At 44.9% G+C, this 23,359-nt stretch overlaps 1 protein-coding gene across 1 annotated transcript in view; it reads left to right on the plus strand.

Annotated features, from left to right (window-relative positions):
* Nucleotides 1-23,359, plus strand: part of LOC119393045 (adhesion G-protein coupled receptor G6) — an 80,927-nt gene that overhangs the window by 50,471 nt on the left and 7,097 nt on the right. Inside the window, exons 13-15 of the mRNA XM_037659894.2 lie at nucleotides 9,916-10,187; nucleotides 17,528-17,597; nucleotides 17,817-18,016. Of these exons, the coding sequence (XP_037515822.2) occupies nucleotides 9,916-10,187; nucleotides 17,528-17,597; nucleotides 17,817-18,016 (542 nt within the window). The remainder of the gene's footprint in view (nucleotides 1-9,915; nucleotides 10,188-17,527; nucleotides 17,598-17,816; nucleotides 18,017-23,359) is intronic.

The following is a 23,359-nucleotide window of genomic DNA, read 5'->3' on the forward strand; positions in this document are numbered from 1 at the left end:
TGTTCTCTGATTAGTAAAGAAATAGCGGCAGTTTTCACTTGTCTACGCACGCGCGCAAGGGTACTAACGCGATGAAAGAAATGCGAACTGCGCGGCACTTGCGCGCTCCGCTGTCGGCATTTATGTTAAAGGGACTGTCTACCGTCCTTCATCGCGTTTTTCTGTTTTGTACCGCAATAGAAAGCGTACCGTCTGAAGTGTCCAACCTTGCAGCGGTTTCTCTGGAAAGTGAGTAGAAATTTTTAAAACAGAATTTTTCGATCTGCATTCGGTCTTCTTCCATTGGCGTGAAACATGCCCACAACACTGGTTGGTGGACATGATGACGATTGTAGTGCCGGTAAAAATTAAAACCGAAAGCAGATGTGATTGTGATAGAGTTACTCTATTTTCGCTGATGGCTATTGTAATGAATGTAACAGTCGTTTTCAGCGCCCTAGCGGTTAAATGAAGCCTTTTTATACGTTTACAGAACACTTGTTTTGCTGTAATCGCAGTCTATGCGTTTATTTTAGCACTGCTGACGCAATCCAAGCCAAGTCGATTCATCAGAAAGAGAATATATGCGCGCCTTCACAGCGCAGCACATGTGAGACATCCTAACCACAATACAGCGGCACAGTACGACCAGCGCGCATGGCATAGCGCATGAGTTGAAGTAGAAAAAATTGAAGACGGCGCTGAAGAGGTGCGCGACTGCAGTCGCACACCTCTGTACCGTCCACATGCGCAGGAACAGGACGTCAGCTTACTTTAGCGGGTAATGGCAATACGAGCCATATGCGAGGAGACGTGTATTCTGCGTGACGACGGGAATCAGTCGCTCTCGTCAACAGCACGCTGGCGCGAACATAGGTCGCCTTCAGTAGCTTTTTGGTCGCCGGTCGGAAATTGTCGCGCAAACCGCTGCTAGTCTCAGGTGTGAATGAGCCTTTATTGTGAATGAACCTTCTCTGGCAACCGCGCGAAACACGCTGCACTAGTTTAGGGGTGACGTAGAAACTTTTTTGAGTACTCAGCGAAACGCTTACCTCACAAAGGCTGGTATCATAGTGGGAACGAAAATTTTCCGCCGTATTCCGTGCAGCCACACAGCCCGGCGCTTGGCGTCTTCATTTTCCGCTTTGAATCGCAAAGCACGTTTTGCCCGCTGAATAGTAAAGCGCGTGGCGCCGAAGATGAAACAAACGCGGTACTTTTCCCGTTGCAATGATTTACTGGCGATCTGGCGAGTGGAGAGCAGAGGTTGATGACGGGGTGCGGCCGCCGGCAGCGCAACAATGTCACTGTCACAGAAAAGCTATCCGAGACATTTATTCTAGCAGGAGATTTTAATTGTCACTGTTATCTGCGAGGCTTTGACGGAACTGGTCAAAGAGGGCAACATAATGATTTTTTTTGCTGCCTCATATTGCCTTCTTTGGGTCGGCACGGGCAGGCGCTAGCATTCCCACGTATTTTTCGCCGTGTGCACATAATTCCAGCTCCCTTCTCTTGTTGTTTTTGTTTTCCTCACCATCTGCTTTTATTAATTTAATTGGAACGTTCTCAATAATGTGCAAGGCAGCGATCATTTGCCCTGAGTCAATGTTTCGATATCTACATGCATGTACGTTTATTAACCGGGAAAGCATGGCACGCGAAACTAAAGCTTGCTGACTGGCCTCTTTTCCCCAAAAAGGCAAAGATGGATGGAATTGAGAGAAATAAACGTCAATTGAATTATTAAGATGTTCACTGCACTTATGATTTCATCATCGGAACTAAAATGATTGGGACAATAAATGAGTGTACAAACGCGGAAAAACTGCACAACGAGGCCTTGGACACCTTTCGCAAAAGCCGAACCTATGATCATTTAATTATGTTAAAACAGAAAAAAGCAAAAACAATGCATATGTGGAGACAAGCTGAAAAAGTGTCGTAGCAAAAATATATCATCTCTGTGAACGTTTCCGCCACACCAAAACGAATGTGGGAGCAACTGAGTCAATACGTTTAAGAGAGACTACTCATATCACACAATTCGCCTATCTTCGAACACAGCCACTGAATTAAACAGAGTGAGGAGGAAAAGCAGATATACAAGTTGGGAAACATTTTACATTTCCGAAGAATAATCAGGGTCGTTCAATTCATTCGTTTCTGTTGGCTTCAAAAAGGCAGATAAGTGCGCATTGCCAAACGTCTCGAAAATGGTGGTTGAGCTTCAACTCATACGCATTTACCGCTGACCCTGAAAATTGATTCGAAGGAGAAGAAATGATCTGCGTACGTCTTAGGGAAGGAAACAGCACAGATAACGACGAGGACAAAGAAAGGCGCAAGTTACGCATAAGGCAGCGCGCTGACTTTCAACAAAATGTCTAACTTGTGCCTTTCTCGCCTCCTGGTCGTTATCTGCGCTGTCCCCTTCACTGTGTTGTACCAATAAGCCCAAGTGGAAACTCTGCGTATGTCTCACATAAATCTGCCTGGCGAATGGAAAACATGGTTCCAAGAACATGACGGAAGTATTAGCCAGGCTTTAAATCAAGGACACGCACCCTACGCACACAACTCTCGCAGAAAGAAAGAACAGCCAATATGTGATAAGTGTGACGGACTAATACTTCAATATTTTAATTGCATGTTATCTAGCGACGACGAATGCCCAGCCGTGTTGCCAGCCAATTTTTGGAAAATACCCTACGTCGCGGTCAAAATTACCCTACTTTACCCTACACAACTTTTTTTATTACCCTACATTTAACCCTACGCCTACAAATAGCGCGATGTAACAATAATAAAATACAGACTATACTTTACTCTACGACATGGAGACGTGGGGTGGCGCTGAAGTCGGCAGCGACTTCAGCGGTTTGAAAATTAGTTTCGAAGATAGACTAAATAACATGAAAGGCAGCAGATGGAAAGAGAAAGCGCTCCTATATTTGTAAGTGAAGAGCGTTCACTCACAGTTCAACAAAAAATAAATAAGAGACTCATCAGCAAGTATATGGCTTGTAGTGTAAGCGACATAGTAACATATAACATTAAGCGAATCGTCATATACACTCTAAAAACTGGTAAGCGTATCGCAAGAGTAAGAAAGCCGAGTTACTCTTCAGAGCGTTCTCTTACTCTCGCAAAGCATCGCATAGAGTGAAATGCACGTTCACTCTGTACGAAAGGAGAGAGTGAAATGTGCTTATACTCTACCTCCATCTGAGAGAGTGGAATGCCTGTATACTCTTCTGGCATGACAGAGTAGAACGCAGTTATACTCCTGCTCCTCATATATATAGTATATGTAGATGTGCCGGCATACCGCGAGCGATGACCACTCATTATTAAGCACACGCATATACAGTAGAGAGCACTGCATTCGTCGTGGGGCTGGATACAATTAACAAAAAAAAGCAGCGTTTCCAGCGCCTCCCAGTGCTTTTCAGTGTACTGGAATGCACTGGAATCCAGCGCCTCCCAGTGCTTTTCAGTGTACAGGAAGACACTGGAATAAAGCCTAATATCCGCGTTTTTACCTTTGGATTTGTGCAGTTAAATAAGCGAATATCACCTCATCGAGTCGGTCGACGATCGAAACTACATTCGAAAGGTTTTTAAGTTCTTCGTATTTCAGTATCCATGTTTTTCGCTCGAACGTCGCGCACGGAGTACACTGCCCTAAGCTAAATGGTCCGTACGGCTAGAGTGCGCTATTACGGCTGTAGTCGCGGAACGTGAACACTAATGACCGAAAATATGTCCAAGGGCGTGACGAAAACTGAAGTGTTCAATGTGCAGTTCAGAAGTACAGCGTTTTCTACACAGAAATGACTAACCGCTTAGCTGGTCAATGCGAATGCCGCACATACCCTCGGTTGCGCTAATCTTGTTTGCTAAAAAACGGGCCGGATTGACGTTCTGATACCGGGAAGCACAAAACAAACAAATGAACGATCTTGTGTTTGGTTGTCGCATGTACGGAGATACTCAAATCGGCGTTTCTAAACAAGAAAATGAAGACAGATCACCGATATGGTCAGTGCAATCAGTGACAACATGAAAGAAAACGGACATGTTCTTCGTCTCCGAGTGTGGCGTTGCAACACTTTCTTTGTCGGTGCAACAAACTGCGACATCGTCCGCGTATGCCAGAATTTTGACTTCTGATGCCTGCAACCTAAAGCCGTGAATGCTGCTGTTTTCACTTATTGCCAAGCACAGGGATTCTATGTAGATGCTGAACAGTAGAGGGCTAAGCGGACAGCCCTGACGGACGGATCGCTTTATATTAATGGGGGGACCCAATGACTTGTTAACCACTAAACGTGTCGTGCAGTTGCGGTATGCCAAAGCTACCCCATCTCTGAGTATGGAACCGACATTTACGTGGTCTAGTATGGCAAGTAACAGAACATGAGAAACGCAGTCAAACGCCTTTTCGAGATCGAGTTGCAGAATCGCTACACCGCCTTGACTGGCGTCGCAACACTCAAGCACACATCGCAATTTGTGTATATTAGTCACAATGGAACGTCCCTTGATGCCACATGTTTGGTGAGGCCCAACTAATTGTTTGATGACACCCTGGAGTCGCCGCGCTAGTACTTTCATCAAAATTTTGTAATCGCAGTTAGTTAATGATATGGGCCTATATGATGAAACTAGTTTTAACTTCTCTGTCTCTTCGGTCTTTGGCATCAAAATAGTATGTGCCTCACTAAAGGACCGAGGCAGACCGTTCAGTTTGTATGACTCGTTGAAGACATCTGTTAACAGTCCGGATAATTCACATTTAAATGCCTTGTAAAACACGGCACTGAGGCCGTCAGGCCCTGGCGATTTACCAGGATTGAGCTTATCTATGGCCTTTTCTACTTCTATTTGCGATATAGGTAGTTCTAATGCTGCTTTGGTGTCTTCGGACAACTGCGGCATTCTACTAAGGAACGCCTCTTTAAATACCTCCACGTCAACGGGTCTAGTCGCGAAAAGTGCCTCGTAGTGTTTAGAAAAAGCCTGTCCGATGCTGTCATTGTCTGCCATCTCTACGCCATCCACTTTAATAACTTCTATATGGTTCCGCCTCGCGTGACTTTTTTCGAGTCCAAGTGCACGTTTCGTTGGATTCTCATCTAAGGTAATTTCCATTGCTCTCGCTCGTACTAGTGCGCCTCGGTATCGTTCTTCATCATAAATCTCAAGTTTTTGCTTGATATTACGCAAATCCTCGACATATACCCCAGGTTTCTCACATTCCAGTGCTGTCAGCTTCTCTAGCATCAATTTTAGCTCTTTCTCCTTCTTTTTCGATTCAAAGGAAATGATACTAGATCTCTCAATTGCTTTCATTTTGATCCGTTGCTTTAAAAGTTCCCACTCATTTCCTATGTTTTTCCAATGAGCTGCCCTAACTTCCGTAATTTCATTCATCACAGCTACATTGAAGGCCTCGTCAAGTAAGAGATTAGAATTCATTTTCCACTGTTCCCACGTAAAGCTATTGCTTTCTTTCTTTGAACCTATCTGGCACTTTACGAGGCAATGATCTGAAAAGGCAACCGGCACAACGCAATAGCTTCTACATTGTGCTATTATGTCTACTGATATGTAAAGTCGGTCTAAACGGGCGTTGCTTGCACCCTGGAAGTGGGTGTACTTAACTGTGCGGGAACTTTCCAGACACTCTGCAATATCCACCAACTCATAATCCACAAGCACTTGCGTCAAGACATCACTGCTTTTGTCTTTAAACTTGCGACTGCTTGATCTATCTCCTTCCTTCAATACACAATTAAAATCCCCTACCAATATGATCTTCTTCTCATTGGACATGTACTGCCGAAACTTAGAAAAAAATTCGGAGCGTTCCTGCACGGTAGTCGGAGCATAGACGCAAAGAACGCGCCATTCGCTGTCACTATAAGCAATGTCGCACAATACAAATCGGCCTGAAGGACATGAAAATACATTTTTCACAACGAGACCAGGCAGTTTTCGAACAAAAAGAACACAGCCTCCGGATCTACCGAGTATCTGTTCTCAGTGTCACGTAAAAAGCTGTACAAAGATGTGTGTGATGCAATTTTACCCGTCCCTCTGTACAGAGCCATGCACAGTCGAGGCCAAGGGCAGGACGTGCTAAAAAGGGTTAAAAGAATGCAAGTGGCGCCTTCCACGAAGTCCTTCTTCTTTAAGCTTCACACAGGCACATTGCATGTCAAGGTATTCCTTGAGGAGCGTGGTTTTTTCTTACCTTGGGGCTCAGACTGCCTTATCTGTAATAAGCCAGAAACTATTGACCATGTTTTCTTACATTGCTGGGAGGGCGTGTACTTTTGGGATGTACTACAGAGGACAATCAAGAAGGAATTCCCGTTAGATCAATACGGTATCAGGTTTCTCCCAATAGATAATGAGAATGGATTGCCGTTAGACTTAATAATGTTAACCGGCCTCCACTGTCTATGGCGGGCGCGTATGGCAGGATTTCACCGCGATCCAGATGCAAGGCCCGCAAGAATGTACTTTCGTGAGTGTATGTCGAAATTTGTTGAATTGCAGAAAACGCAGGAGATTGTACCTGAGTGGTTATCGAGAGTGGAACCCTTGACAGTGCTCAAGGAATTTTAAAATTGATGTCTGTCCAGTAGGACGGACAACATTTGATGTTATTTATTCTATGTGTTTGTGATGTGGTTTATGTCTGGAAGCAGGCAATAAAGCAAAAAAAAAAAAAAAAAAAAAACGAGTGTGGCGTTGTGGTAGCGCGTCGGACTCACAATTTGAGGGTCGCTGGTTCGATCCTCACTTGCGCGTGTTTTTTTTTTTTTCTCACGTCTTTTTTTTTTTTTGTCGCAGTGTTCGTTATTATGTCATCATTACGATCTACGCATGAATAAATTCTCAAATGCAATTTTAAGGCCCTATTTCGCCCGGGTTCTGCTATTTCTTTCTCGAGGTGTACTACTACTCCTCTCGGAGGGGTCCGGCTACTCTACTGCGGCAAGAGTTGAGTTACTCTGTTGAGGTGGAGTACTATAACCCTCTCAGGGGGCATTACTATACTCTGCCTCAAGAAGAGGTGATTTACTCTGGAAAAGAGAGTTAAATATGGGACAAGAATATACTCTCCCAAAGAGAGTGCCCTGCACTCTCTTAGTTCTGAGAGTGTACAGGCGGAAAAGATTTATTGAATAGCAGCGAAGCAAAGAAAACCGGCTCTGAGTAACTACCGAAAGGGTAAAGACGAAATAAGCATGTATACATTTTACGATAATTCAAGTGGAAGCGCTTGGCTGGAGCGAAGTATTGTATTGATCCTCCCGCCCTCGAAAGATTTCTGCACCTAGCGTGGTTTTGCACTGCCTCCATGAAGGGAGGTATTGCTAGCTTTCTGCACCTCACGTGCTTCCGGGATCGGCCCACCTCTGACCAAGTGACGCTGTTATGGTATGATGTCATCATTTGACGTCACATTATGATGTCACAGTGGCATCACTGTGACATCATGATGACGTGGCCAATTCTGGCGACCTCTGACGTCACGATGACGTCAAGAGGTGACGTCGTTATACCATGATCATTTTTTGCATCATTCGCGTTGACGCCCATGGCCACGTTTCGTGTTTGATGAGGCATCTAAGGCATCGAGGCATCTAAGGAGCTGGCTCGCCAGGTTCTTAAAGGGACTGTCTACCGCTCGGAAAAAACATTTTCTGATTGTGGTGAAAATGAGAACATCGTTCGTCACATCGGCGGCAACGAGCATTCTTCTGCCCCATAAAAAAGGAATTATATTTTTAATTTGATGTTGAAAATCGTGAAAGAATGACTGCTAGCGTCACCAAACAGAGATGTGGAATCTACTGGTAGCACAAGAAATCCTCGCAGGTAGACTCATTTTGCTTAAAACAAACATCTTTAGCTTGAAATTGTATTTTACGCGCCTCAGGCAGCTTTCGGTTACGTCAGAGAGTAATTTTTTGCTTTTTTCTTCTCACGCATCCAAAAAGGTGCCTGGTGGCGCTGCTTGCGGCGCCGTCTTCTGTTTCGTCTGCTTCAACTCATGCACTACGCTAAGCGGCTCTCCGCGCTGGTCGTACTGTGCCGCTGTATGTTGTTAGGATGTCTCACATGTGCTGCGCTGGGAAGGAGCGCACTTATTGTCTTTTTTTCATGAATCGACTTGGCTTGAATTGCGGCAGCAGTGCTAAAATAAACGCATAGACTGCGATTACAGCAAAACAAGTGTTCTGTAATCGTATAATAAGGCTTCATTTAACCGCTAGCGCGCTGAGAACGACTCTTATGTTCATTACATTAGTGTTCAGCTAAAATAAAGTTATCCTACAGAAATCACATGTGCTTTCGGTTTTAATTTTTACCGGCACTACAATCGTCATCGCGTCGACCAAGCAGTGTTGTGGGCATGCTTCACGCCAGTGGAAGAAGACCGAGCGCAGATCGAAAAATTCTGTTTTAAAAATTTCTACTCAATTTCCAGAAAAACCGCTGCAAGGTTGGACACATCAGACGGTACACGCTTTCTATTGCGGTACAAAACAGAAAAGCGATGAAGGACAGTAGACAGTCCCTTCAAGCTGACGCGCCGTAAGCGTAACCTTAGTTCCAGAGGCGACTGCTACAGGCGCAGCTCGCGCGAAAGAGAAATCTTCTTCCTCTTGTTCTTGGACCGCCTTGATGATGATATTAACGCAGGCAAAACCACATATAGCATAGCCAACTCTAGCATGCGCACGCTCGCGCGAATGAGAAGTATTCTTCCTCTTGTTCTTTGAGCGCCTTGATGATGCCATTAACGCAGGCAAAACCACAGATAGCATAGCCAACTGTAGCATGCGCACGCTCGCGCGAAAGAGAAGTATTCTTCCTCTTGTTCTTTGAGCGCCTTGATGATGCCATTAACGCAGGCAAAACCACAGATAGCATAGCCAACTGTAGCATGCGGCGCTCGCTCCACTCTGGCAGTGCGCTTCGATACTAATAACATGAACGAAGAAGACAAGGTGGCGGAGCGGAGGGCTCGCAAGGCAGCAGCAGTGCGGGCTCACCGCCAAGACCCTGCCGTGAGAGCTCGCGAGGCCGCAGAGACACGTCAGCGTCGTGCGGACCCCGAGATACAAGCCCGCGAAGCCGAAGCAGCGCGGAAGCGGCGGCAAGAGAACCTCGAAGAGGTACGGGCGCGGGATGCGGCGGCCAAGCGCCGAAAGCGGTCGCTACCTGAAGTTGGTGGCGCCGACGCGCGCTTCAAGCGCGATTTCTCGAGCACACATTCGGCCACAGCTGCAAGGTCTGCGACCGCTTGTGGTTCGACAACAACCTGACCACAATCGCTACTATAACAACGCGTGAATTCTTTATATGACAGCAGAGCAATTGCACGCAGATCACGGTTTACCCGATTATCTCCGAGCCAGCTCCTCAATCATCATTCAGTTCGTGGATATGGCGTGATTTTTTGTACACGGTGTAATCCAGAATGGGCATTGCCCTTTAAGACTGTTTTTTGTCAAGAACAATCGCGAAAACGAACGCTATAATCAGGACCAGGCCTAGTGTCAGAAGATGTCGATGCCATCATCCAATACGTTATTATTACACAAACACCTTCGCATATGGCGCAATACCATTTATACTAAAACGCTCTTTTGATTTTTCATGCACTCCACAGACCTACTAGTGTATGCTTGCCTAAAGTCACCTTCATGATGGGACAACTTCTGGCAGAATTATTTTCTTGCCAGATATACCTAGCTTTACCACAATTCCTTTCTAAGCAGTCACCTTGTTTAGCCTAATCTCAACCTGATATATTATTCTTCTATACACTTGCCCAAGTTCACGGCCCAATTAACTGCACAAAGATTCTGATTCACACCAACCCTGCTTTGTTTTGACGATGCACAGAAAGTGGCGCAAAGGTACGGGCCACCAGATCCTGTTCAACCTCTGCCTTGCGCTTGTCGGAGCCCTTGTCTCGTTCGTGGCGATGGCCAAGGTTCCCAAGCACAGTGCCAGCCTGGTGTCCTGCACGTGCGTGGGTGCCGCACTCCACTACTTCTTGCTCGTGTCGTTCGCATGGACTTTCGTCGAGGCCCTGCTGCAGTACCTTCGATTCGTCCGTGTTCTGGGAGCATATGTGCCTAACCTCGTGCTCAAGGCCGCCTTCGGAGCATGGGGTCAGTGTTTGTAAAAGGTCGAGGGTTATGGTACCCTTTGTGCTGTGCCATATATGAGTTACTGATTAAGTGGATGCAATGAACTTCCTGTTACACTATAGCACCACAACATGCTCAGATCAATATGTTCAATACTTACTATATGAAAGCATTAGGAACAGTAACTTATTGCACAATGAATGCTTAAGAAATCATACCGCAAAGGTATGAGAGGGCCAAAACTTGATTCCTCAGAGCTCCACTAGCTACCTAAACAGCGAAGTGCACTCGCACAGCACTTGGAGAAACCACTTGATGTCACTGTAGTAGCTAAGAAGGGAGTCCAACTCCAGCCATCCCGACGCACAAAAGACAAGTTTATTCAACTTGAACAATACATTTATAACAAAGAACAGATTCCCCCCTTCGGAGAGAGAACACAAAGCAATATTGAAACTGAATACAACAGTCATCACATAGTACCCTTGGTCTATATCAATCTAAGACATACAACAATGACAAGTAGCACGTACTGTGTTTACTAGAATGTAACAAACCATAAAATGTAACTTACATCCAATTCTTCCTTGTTCAATATAAAGATGCACATGAATTTAATGTCAAAAGATTTTTAAATAAAGCTGTGGCAGGCCCCTACGTTGACAACTGAAAAAAAAAAGAGACAGGCGGAGTTTGGTTTCCTAGAATGGGAAATTTTTTTTCTACCATGATTTAGTTCCTCTAACCTTTAAGTCACTTCTGTACATTCCTTGATTGCATGCCAATTCAATGCTCATTTCCTTCACAAGGTTTGTCTAACGGAATTGCTGAAGATAGTCTGCAATCTTGTCTTCAAGGTGCAGGTATATTTGCATTTTTGGCCCATAGAAAGTTGTTCTCTTGGTCGACATCCAGCCGAAACTATCCTCCTGCTGTTTACTTTACTCACTAACGCAGGCCTTGACCAGGCAAAAATGACGAGATACAGCAATTTTCAGCATGTAAAATAACTTTCCTTTCTACGTGAGCATTCGTAGTCAAAGCAGTGCATCACATTGGCACTCCATTGCGGATAGACACGATACACATAGCTCACAATCGGGCTCAAAATTAACCTACGTAAACCCACAACGAAATGTACTCCGTCACCTTTTATGATGGTGATGACACTGCATCTAACCCCTGCGACGAAGGGCTGTTGCCAACACTGTAAACATGTTCTCTGTTTCATACTCGATTGGGACGTGCAGGCAATTTTCCGTCATGCTTCGTTGAAAAAAAAAGTGCGCGTTATACATTTGAGTAAACACGCTTCGCTATTTATAGGCACCATTCAAATTTCACTTGTCCACCATTTGCATCATTGGCAGAGCTGGGGCAGTGGCTTGAGGCCAGTGGCCACTTGATATTGTGATCATACGGAAGCTCACAGCTTGGTGACAATCTCAGCTTTTTGCTAATAGAGAAACATTCTTTAGGTCTCTCAGGAACATGAAAAAAGATGCGATCCCTTGCCAACAACACGTCCTGTATATGAGATAGCGCTGTGCAGCCCACAGCGCTCTCCCACAGGCAGGTAGAGCTGCCGATGATAGATGATCGTGTGATCTTAAAGTGGCGGCACCTACAATTAAAAGGCCTATAGTCGTAATGACTGCTGCCAGTGCAGATAAGAGGTGCTCGAAATGTATCTGTACATCATTTGTAAATGTTCGTTTACGGTATTTTGTCTTGCCTGTTGTGGTAGCTATTTCTTGGCAAACCAAATGCACTTTGACCATGTCTATCTATCTATCTATCTATCTATCTATCTATCTATCTATCTATCTATCTATCTATCTATCTATCTATCTATCTATCTATCTATCTATCTATCTATCTATCTATCTATCTATCTATCTATCTATCTATCTATCTATCTAGCTGCCTACGTATTAACGCTCTCGTGTTCGTCTCCTTAACATGGTAGATACCGAAATTGGCAGAGGAGAACATGAGTGTATGACGAGCACATTTCGCGGATCATGACAACAATAACGCCACTTCTGTGTCAAGTACGTCGCGCAACCCTTTCCACCAGTCACGTGTGGCACATACCCGCATGTTGCTGCCGGTGGTAAGCGGGTATGCACGCCAGGTGACTCATAGTCCATATCAACCCGGAGTTTTGAAATCTTAACTCGATAACGTGAAGGGGCTCGTGTAGCGGAAAATGGGGTGCCGGCGTCGGTGGCGTTGTCAATGGGTGCAAAATCCCGATGGAATCAAAAAATTGACCTCCACCCGCCCTGTGAACGTGAATGTCCAGCGAAGTTGTATCAAACACCACACATACTGATGGGCGGGGTATGTTTTATTAGTTTAGAGTAATCGCATTGATAATCACTTTGTGGTCGCTGTGGTAGACCGTGATTGGTCCCGCGACAATTTTCAGCAAGACGAATTTGTTCCTTTCGTCGAGCATTGTATTCACGTTGCTCTTCTAATGTTTTTAATTTCCGTGGTCTACCCATGGCAGTCTTAAAATGAACAGAATGAGTTGCTAGACCGGTCTCTCTTTTATATATGAAAGCGCGAAACACGCGCAGGGGAAAGGAAAGGCCGTTTTACGTCATTCGAAGCCCTCGTGAGAAGTGCGAAGCATCTGCAACCTAATCTTTACCGGGAACGCGTGGGAGGGTGTTCCCATTGTTCACAGGCGCCTGTTTTTGTGGTTTTCTTTATTGAAACGAATACTGAGCTGTTGTATGCCTGATTTCAAAGAAATGTATGCCGTTTGCCTTCAATTGTTAAAGGGCCTCTAAAGGACCCAGTGATCGAAATTTTGTTGTGGAGTTGCAGTTGTGCACGAATCTACAGCGAACGCTAGCGGAGTTACACGCGTTTGCTCGTTTCTCTCTTTCCTTCGCTTCGCCGGGTTCGTCGGCTTCGTCTATCCACCTCTCCGAATGCCCTTCCTCAGCGTCCGAGGCGAAAACGCCAAGAGCGCGTGCATCGGCTAGCAGAGGAACACGCGAGCGTCTGGGGTGTGTAGTGGGATTTGCCCAATTTCTGTGGCACATACGCGCTATAGAACTTTGCTGCTGACGTCACGACATTTTCAGACCAACGAGAGGTGTACAGCTTCGCTGTAATAATTAAAATCGCGGCTTGAGCCGGAATCGAATCCGGGCATTCTGCGTGGCCTTCAAATGTTCCACCACAGAGTCACACCAGTGACTCAAGCCGCTTCGTAAACGACCCTATATAGGCATCGCGTTGAGACAATGCCAATTGCGGTTGCAGTGTTGGCTATCCGCTTGTATAAGAATGTAATAAACATTACATGTACAACTGTGACTCCGCAAGCTATAGTCAAGCATTGCTCGAATACACCGACAACAGCTGCTTATGATATGCACATTAGAGCCCCGTATCGTGCACTTAGTGGCGATAAATCTGACGCACTCTGCCCTAATGTGAGTGTCGACGTTACGTCGGACTATGAGCCACCCTTTACACGCCAGTGTAGTTGTTGTGCCTGGCAAGCCCACGATATGTGGACAACAACTCAGTTTGCACAAAGGAAAAAACACGGCATAGGCTCCTACTCAATGACTGCTGCCCATGAAAGTGATTTCCAGAATGTGTGGAATCTGGCGTATTTTTTAACTTCTGTCTTACTCTTTCATCTAATCTAATCTTTCATTGTGATATTACATAGTCTTGTCTGCATATTTCGTTCTGTCTTGTACGCCTGCAACACAGGCACATCAATCGGCATTCGCCTTAATGCCATTCGTCACCGGATGCATTCGCCCGAATTCATTCGACTGAGAAATGCTTGCTGTCGACGCCAAAGCTTGCTCAGTGCAGTAAACTATTGAGATAACGTCTATCATTTAGGTATTATTTTATACATTAATTTTAACAAATCTCCTATTATATTCTAGTTGCACTTTATCGAATTCGATTCATAATGGCAACGGCTTTGACATGACAGGCGCCATGTCGCTATTGTCAGTTGCAATGTTCTGAAACACAGCAACAAATTCAAGCACATAGTACATTAGTACACTCATGTTTACGTTTTATTAGCATTGAATGCAGATTAGAGTTCTTAAATTGCATGTTAATTCTTTATTATCACCCTAAATTTGCTCACTTCAGAAGTCCTCGTTAGCGACACCACCGGGTCAAATGCGACTAATATTTTTGTCTGTGTCAGCTCGGGCCAAAGTAATGTCATTCAGGAACTCAAAGGGATCGTAAACCACCCATCGGGCTTCATGAGAAAATACATCCTGTGTAAAGCAGACACTGCTAGTAATAACTCGGCTAGGAAAGTTTAGAAGCCGAGCATGAATTTTCTCAGGAGCCTCTTTTCATACAGAGGCCTGCGCTCATTCATATTGGAGCTGCCGGCACCTGCAGTTTGACGTCGATGAACAAGCAGCTTGTTATTGGCCAATAGTTGAAAAACAGGTCGCTGACCAATGTCAAAACAAAACACAATGAAGTTTCGGGATCCGCACGGATCCCTTGTTCACAATGGAAACTTGAATTTCATTTGATTCCATTGTAAACAAGGAAACCGTAGGTATCCTCAAACGTCATTTTGTTTTGTTTTGGCATTGGTCAGCGACCTGTCTTTCAACAATGCATTTACCTGACCAGACGGTATTCCGTCGAACTCTCGTGTATATTGGCCAATAGCCGACACAAATTAAGAGCGGCGTTTGGATGCGCTTCTTGCTGCGGGGTGCTGCCACGTTCCGGCACCAAGGACCAAAGTCTGCTAACATTACACAGTATAGCCACACCCGTACACGGAAATCACGACGGTACAGAGCGATCGCGTTTCATTATGTGCGCTCACGGTCATGACGTGCACTGACGTAACATTTTCCCCCCGTGCCATCCCTCCTTGTGTAGCTTCCATCGCGCTCTTAGGGGCGAGGGAAGAGAGGAAGCGCGCAAATCGCGCGACAAATCCCTGTAACTCCGCTCGTTCTTGCTGAATTCGAAAAATGTTTGCGACAATAAATTCGTGAGGCAATAAGCTCCGATACTGATGTTATTCGATGATTACTTAGAAAAGTGGTTCAGAACCCATTTCAGGTCTTAAGGGCCCCTAGACCACCTAGAGGTCAAAGTTTAGTTGTGGTGTTGCTCTGTTCACGAGTCTACAACGAACGCACAGCCACGACAATTTTTTTTCGAATTGCTGCCGTAAAGCGGAGTTACGCGCATTGGATGATCAAACAAAGGCCCTCAATTGTTTCGCTGTTTCCTTCGCTTTGCTCCGTTTGTTGGCTCGTCTCTCCTCCTCTCTGGAGCACTCCTCGCCGTGCGAGGAGGAAGAACAGAGAGCGTGTATACCTGCTAGCAGACAGATTCTTGTGATGTCATCAGCAGCAGACGTCACTCCAAGCCATGGGTATACCGCAAAGGCCCGGAGATGAGCACTGGATTGTTTTCTTTTTATTGCGATAGCAATTATATGGACCGACTCGGCTGAACTTTGCCGTCGCCGTCGCCGCCGTCATGCACCGTATATGTATAAGTATGTATATATATATATATATAAAAGCCCCAAAGAAAAATAATTCATAAAAATGCTTCCGAAGCGCGGAATCGAACCAGGGACGTCTTGCTCCTCAGCGAGTGGCGCTAACCACTACGCCACGAAACGCAGACCCTCTACGTAGCTAACGGCGAGCGTTATTTACACACCCTTTACCGCTGGACGGACTCTACCGCTGGACGGACGCTAGGCGCTTATAAGCGTTTCTTCATTACCAGCGAGATGACGCTAGGAGCGCGACGGGCGGATTTAAAAGTCGTCGGTGAGCTCGCTCGATTCTTCTTATATTTGCGCAGAGAGAACCTTGCCCTTCCGCTGTCTGCTCGCGCGGTTTTCTCGTGCTGAGGGGAAGAGGGATGTTTCACGCTTTCACCGTGATGTCCGCGCTCATGTTACGGAGCGTACGAAAGTCACTCGAGCTCAAGGGACGCCGCTAAACGAACAAACAGAAGATGAGCGCGAACTATCAAGTGTCACAGCTCGACACTTGAAGCACTCGTTTCCTTCGCTGCTTTGGCCGCCTTTGCAACAGGAGCGCTGTTCAAACTGAGAGTATCCATTGGCGAACCTCACTTCGTACAGCATTAGTTTCTTGCTATCGCATTCATTGCTTCGCCCTTGCGGCGAAACTGTGACTTTTTTTTGTGGCACACCCACGGCACGTAGCGCCGTGTTTGGCACTTTTGATTATGACGGCATTGTGAACTCGGTGCGCTTGTTACTTGAAATGTTAACAAATATTGAAGGTTGTTTAGAGGCCTTTTACCTTCTGGACATTATTATTTACCATGGACACTATTATTATAGTGTACCATGGACATTATTATTTACTTCGTGCTCATTATATATTTTTCATACTTCTGAAGCTTGTCCAGCAAGAATAAATTTCTATGTATGTACTGGTGGTTCACCGAAAGCATCCTAAGGTGACAGGAAAAGTAATGCTCTTCCTGTTCTGAACACACTACATGCCTATAGAAACAGCTTGACAAAGTTGATCAATTTATGTGCAGCCTACTTCATCATTCAGTATGACTGATGCCAAGGCAAAAAAAAGGTGTAGGAAATAGACGGCAGTGAAACTGAATTAAGCTAATGATAGCTGAAATGTAACTTAATGTTTTAATGTAGAAAAGTAAGTTGCACTACAAACTGCATCATTAAACAAAACATGTGACAACCAAGCTGAAAACTGAACTTTTCGCTTCTTACAGTCACATATTATGTAAAAACTAATGTCATTATGTAGTTCAAATCTTGGTTCCACAAAAGCGAGGGTATGCTGCAGTGTTGAAGCAGGTGCAATTGTCTTTATGACAATGAATGCAATAAGCTTTATTTCTCAGAATGAGCACCTATCCTGCATGTTCATCAGCTTATCCATTTTTATTACGCAAGGACAATTAAAACAAAGTTCTAGTTTTTTTTATGGAAGGGATCATATGTATGACGTTTGTCAAATATGGTGGCTTGTCCCTCTAGCTTGGGCATGGAAAAATTTTGATTTCCAATCATTTTGCATTTATACAAAATGATCCCCAAATTTTATACTGCAAGGAACTGGGCAAAGCTGCGAATCATTATCCATTTCTTATTGTGTAACTGCAGCTGAGTCTGGAGCCTGCCACATTGCTTTGTTAAACAGAGTGCATTAAAAATGACTATGTTGTGGTTACTTTGGTCGCTACATAGGTGTATAGCATTTGGTGAAAAAAAATGTACACTCTGTTATGTTAGATGCCACATATGCTGAAACACCCCAAGTCATATTTTCCCCCATTTTCTTTTTTTTTAGGTGCTCCAATGCTGGTAATACTATGCGTCCTCATAGTGAACCCGATGCACTACTACAAACGGAAAGACTTGTAAGTATCGGGGTCAATAAAGAAGTTCCTCTGATTTATGTAAACGCATTGAGAGGGGCGCATTTCAAACGCCTCCTTACCCTGGCTTTTTCTGATTTGTGATTTTAATGCTTAAGAAATTAGGTATCCTAATTAAAACTACAAAGGTGACAGCTAGCTTGGTGCTCGAATTATATGCTTACCTTGGGCCTTTCTCCATGCATGGGCCACCATGAGCAGGTGCTGGCTTGACGGCGAGGTCCTGTTCTACAGCTTCCTGCTGCCTGTGGGGGCGATCTTGGTGGCCAACGTTATAGTGTTCTGTGTGATCGTGTTTAGCATCTACTGCCGCCGCCAAAAAGGGCTGCGCAGCACTCAGAGCCAAGTGGCGCTGGCCAAGGCACAGCTCCGGGCCACCATTTGCATCGTCTTCCTCCTAGGTTGGTATCACACTCTATGACTTTTTGGGGGGGTTTGCGCAAATATTGAAATTTTAGAATATGAATTAGGCAAAAAAAAACTCACTTCGAATATCGAATATGTGTGTATCGTTAAAATGTTGTAAAACATGAAGTAACAATAGCTATTATTGTATTTTGAAATAAATGAATGAAACCGCAAGTTATTAAACAATATTTTTGGTAATGCACTCACTGAAAATTACCATACATAAAGATTAACTGCTTGACATGTGCGCAAGGCAAGCACACTGTAATTGCCGTAACGCCACATCTGAAAGTGGTAAAGAAGACTCATTCGCTAAGAAATGAGGTGGCAAGATGCGATGTTACTCTCGCATATCGCCTTTTCATTTTCAAAGCATTTAAATATCGTTTAGGTAACGTTCCTCATGGTTCTTTTATTGTATGTGCTTATAGAACGCTAATGTATAATATATGTTGTAGAATAGAGCCGTAGAATGAAGGTTGGGGGGAAAAAATGGTTCCGGTTGCACGGGCATGCAAGAGATAAGGCTGAAAACGGAGCATAAAGTTAATGCGTGCTTCGTGTGTATATTTGAATGATTACAGGAAACATCGCCAGTTGCTGGGAATGCAGCACAACTATGCACTGAACGGTAGTATGCAGTAACCGCGAAGTCCTAAATGGCACCTACTCATGTGCGCTGGCACTAAAGAAATAAACGCGATGCCGCTATAAATATTAATCAGAAGTACCCACTACAAGGCCTCTTCTTTTCTCTAACATGTGCTAACATGTCCACGCGGTAGTGCGCAGTGGCGATGCCAAAGTCCGAACAACATTCCAAAACTGCGACAAGGAGCACACAAAGCACCGAAGTGACAGCTGCGAGGACGAATGACTCTTATCGCTTATACCCATGCGTGTGTTGCGTGCAATGTTCAGCGATCTGCTACGAGCGAACGCCAGTGCCGTTCAAATGCTGTGCCTACTACTGCGTGGAGCGGATCCTCTAACTGTGTGCAGCGCGTTGCTTGTTCACGCCTTCACTGCCATGCGCATGCGCTTGCCGTTTCAATGTTCTTCGTACCGATTGCTCTTCTTTCCGTGCACAGATGCCACAGGTGCAGTGAGTATCTTGTTGGGTGAACGCGGCGGCAATGGCGGGGTACTTTCCTATGTGCTAGCGACGCACGTTTTACTGTCCCGCACAAGAAAGGAGGCGGCAGCGAATGGTGGCACGGGGTATTTGAATTCAGGTTTATTAAAGGTGTGCAGTAAGCTTACAGCAGAGCTGTACCGCACATGCTGCCAAGCAGGCGGCTTAAGATTTTTATCGTGATACGGCCGTCATCACGCTTTTCGAGCTTTGCGGTGCTTATCCGTAACGCACCGTCGCAGCCTCCGGCGCCGAAGTCGGAGTCGCTGATAGGCCTTTTCTGCAGGTTCCGAATAGACGGAAGGCCTCGTGCGGGACACTGTGGCGTTGGCCACGCCGCAAGTTCAGGGGCGCAGTTAACGTTTATGCAACAAATCGCGATCATTGTTCGCGCTAAGCGTTACTCATATCGGGTGTTGGACAAGCCACTACGACAGCAATGACATTAACCTCTATGGAGTCTCAATTGGTGATTCATGGCAATTATGCTTTCACTGCACTAGGTTTAGAAGGGGTTCACATTAGCGATGCCTCACTATAAAAATAAGTATGTGTAGCACTCACAATGCATTCCTTGATCGAATATTCAAATATGTTCCAATATTCGTCTCTTCACTCGCATATTCGGCCATGGTCGGGAAAACCGAATATGCTTTTTTCTAATCAAATATGCTTCGAAAAGCACAATATTGTACTCATATCTGAAATTTGGGATATTCACAGACCCCTAATTCTTTTTTTACTGTAAGTCGTAAAATCATTTCGGAAGAGTGAATACTAAGCAAGTTTGTTCTGGTTATGCTCATTTTGAAATTCTGCGAGCAGAAATTGTTTCGTTATTAGTTGAAAAGTGAAGGACAAAGTTCCTTTTTTTCTGAATTTTGGTACGCGTTTGTCTACCTGCTGAGGATTCGGGCCTCTAGACAATGTGTTCTCAAACTGCGTCCTGTGAACCAAGGTGTAACGTGGAGGGTGTTTTATAGGCTTGTGAGAATAACGGAGAAGTTCGAATATTCGAACGAATATTACAGTATTCGAATTTGCTTGGAAACGAATTTAAATGATTTGAAATGAAGGAATCAGCATATATAAACCGCATGTAAGCTACTGTAAAGATGGTTTCACTGCAGTGAACGCCTGATATACCGTGAATGCACCTTTCCAAAAAAAATCCGCATTGCCGCGAAGCTCCACTTCAAGGTTAAATGAACAAATTACCCTCACATCGATTCATCGTTCTTCACGTTTAAAAGCTCATTATACTGGCTTATATGTTCTAAGTAAAGTAAATTTTATAACGTAACGTATTTTACAGGTTATCACTTGCATTCTACCGAAAGTCAAATACTTCTACTACTCAAAGTTGCTTTCACTTCCCTTTGAGCCAAAAAGAGGGACATTTGCACATGCCTTGTTTCAATTTTTGAAAAAAATATTGTGCAGGTTAGTTGGGTCATGACAAATGTGCTCATTTTTTTACAATACGTCATATGTATTATTCGAATTTGATTCGAAATTATTCGACCAAATCCCTATTCCCTACGAATTCGCTTCGAACCTAAAATGTACTATTCGCACAAGCCTAGTGCTTTAGCATCCAACAAGTGGTCAGAACGAATGTGAAGCAGTGTCGTTTTGCCCTCGTAAACGCGCAACTTTTTGATTCAGCGAAGGGAATTGAAACTGCATTTGGTTTTAACGAAGCCATCGCACGTAGTATCTGCACTTGGAGTGTCTGATCAGCGAGAGATTCGTGCAGGAGCGGCGTTAAGATGAGTCATCATATCTTGCACCTTGATATTTGTGAAACCGCAGTGGCTGCATGCACTGAGCACAGCAATCAAGAAATGCTGCAAGCCGCTTGTCTGCCTGGTCGAATTCACTCGTTGCCTGCGGATTTCGACGCTGGCTGTTTAACAACATTTTGGTGCACTCATGGTGCATTAGTGTTTGTATGGCATAGTTTCTATGACGGTGTAAGGACTCTTGAGGAGGCGAAACTGCGCTCGCTCGAGCGTCATAATAAAGTCACGGAATCGGGCACAGCACTGACCGTCCTCTGTCGCGACAGCCCGCTTGCGGAGAAGAAAAGACGCGTGCGTCGCGCTCTCCGACGAAGCTCGCCTGTTCAAGGCCGTTGGCTCCGATCCGCCGTTCGCGCTTTACACCGAAGTCTGTGCTTTTCTTGTACGTCCTCGCCGGCTCCAAATTTTCGGTAAAAACGAGAAAAATGGTGTCACAAACAGGAAATTTACCTGAGTGATATATCTTGTAGAACGCGAAATCTACAAGTTTTGATAACGTGAACTCTATAGGTTCGGTATAATTTTTAAGGCGAAAGCCTTAAATACCTCATCAAACGCGAAAATTGACCGTCCGCGTCCCGCGTCGGTGGAGTCAATATGAGTGCTGCAATATATCATCACGTGATGACGTCATCACATGACATCCTTGCTTTGCACTGCCTCCGTGATCGGTGGGCCGATCACGGATGCCGTGCAAAACTTGGTGAAGTGCAGAAAGCTTGCAACGCCTCCGATCCTGGAGGTGGGGCAAGGCCACGTTAGGTGCAAAAAGCTTTCGCAGGGGGGTGGGGCAGGACAGGCCCATCGACTGAAGAAAAAGAAAATGGCGATCGCCTTTCTAATTTCAGTCTAATCCATCAGAGACCCTTTGAGTTTTTTCGACGAATGTCGGAGAGAAGATGCCTTTTAAGCAGGGTGTCGGAACGAAATGTTTTTCGTTTCCGTTTTAGTTTCGTCCGTCGCGCTCGTCGGTCCGTTGGCACGGTCGCTGTTCGCTTTTCCATGACTTTCCGCTCCCTCTCGTAACACGATGGCTGCCGTCAAACAGAAGAACGTGCCGTTCTCCGCAAAGCTTGACGTAATCAATAAAGTCAAACGTGGAGCAAAGAAGTGTGAGGTTCCCGCTGTGTGCAGCATCCTAAAAAGCACGCCGAGTACAATGTTGAAGGACAGGGTCAACGCCAAGGCAGACTAAATTTCCGGCTCATGAGAAGTATACACTGCTATGTATGAAGATGTTCAGGTGCTGTTTACATCGATACCGTATTGTCCGTCCCCGCATACGACTCACACCCCTAACTAGAAACCTCGGAAAAACAAAAAGTAAAAATAAAAAAACAAATTTGCTTATTGCCATGAAGCCGCCTTTCTTGCATTATTGTCAAGCATTGCCGCGAAGTAAACTTGCGCACGGAAAATAGGGTACATTTAAAAAAAAACTTTACATTGAATTATCGAAAGAACCGTAATTACGACAGAAGGGCAATCAGATGCTCTACCAATTGAGCTGCGGCAGCTGTTGTCCTCGCGTACACTTTTTTGCGTATGTCTGTACATTTAAACCTGGGAGTGTTACGCCAGCTGGATTAAAAAGTGTGTTCCACACTCGTCGTCATGGCTACGAGCGGTGCTGATTAACACTCCCAGGCTTAAATGCACAGACATACCCCAAAAAGTGTACGGGAGGACAACAGCCGCCGTAGCTCAATTGGTAGAGCATTGGACGCGTTATTTGAAGGTTGCAGGTTGGGTTCCTCTCCGCGGTAAGTTGTCTTTTCGTCCACTTTAATTTCTTAGCATTTATCTCGCAATTAATACAAATAACGTCCCGTACACTTTCCTTGGCTTGATTGTCTGTTGGTTCTCATTAATAGGTTGAATTATGTGATATACCGAATTCCTTTTTTTTTACGAGTTTTATATATTGGAGTTTGACTGTATACAAATGGGGTGCTCAGAATACATTAATGTCGTGCTCTTTAGGTGGTAATAATGCAAAAAGCATTAGAAAATTATTTTTCTACCTATTAATAAAAATTATGGGTTGGACGGGTTGAAACCGAATTGCTGTGGATGCCGTGAGGTGCTTCGTTTTAGCGCGCAATAGACCCTTTTCACAATTGCAAAGCCAGCCTTTCTGCGATGCGGTTAGCCCCACTAATGGCGGTTGGTGACTTCTGCAAACAGTGTGTTCACTGTTTGCAAGCGCAGTTTGCGTGTACTATGACGCGGAAAACGTACTCAGCTTTGCTTATGTAAATACGCATAATAGACAAGTCCGCACATGTGCAACTAGGACCTCCTCTCATCTTGAAGCACAGCACGTACCGCCATTAGTTTTGCCAATGCGCTGCGCACATTAGCCGTTGGTATTGCCGCACGCGCTTCTTTTGCTA

This window comes from Rhipicephalus sanguineus, chromosome 1, assembly GCF_013339695.2.
Source record: "Rhipicephalus sanguineus isolate Rsan-2018 chromosome 1, BIME_Rsan_1.4, whole genome shotgun sequence".
Lineage (NCBI taxonomy): Eukaryota > Metazoa > Arthropoda > Arachnida > Ixodida > Ixodidae > Rhipicephalus > Rhipicephalus sanguineus.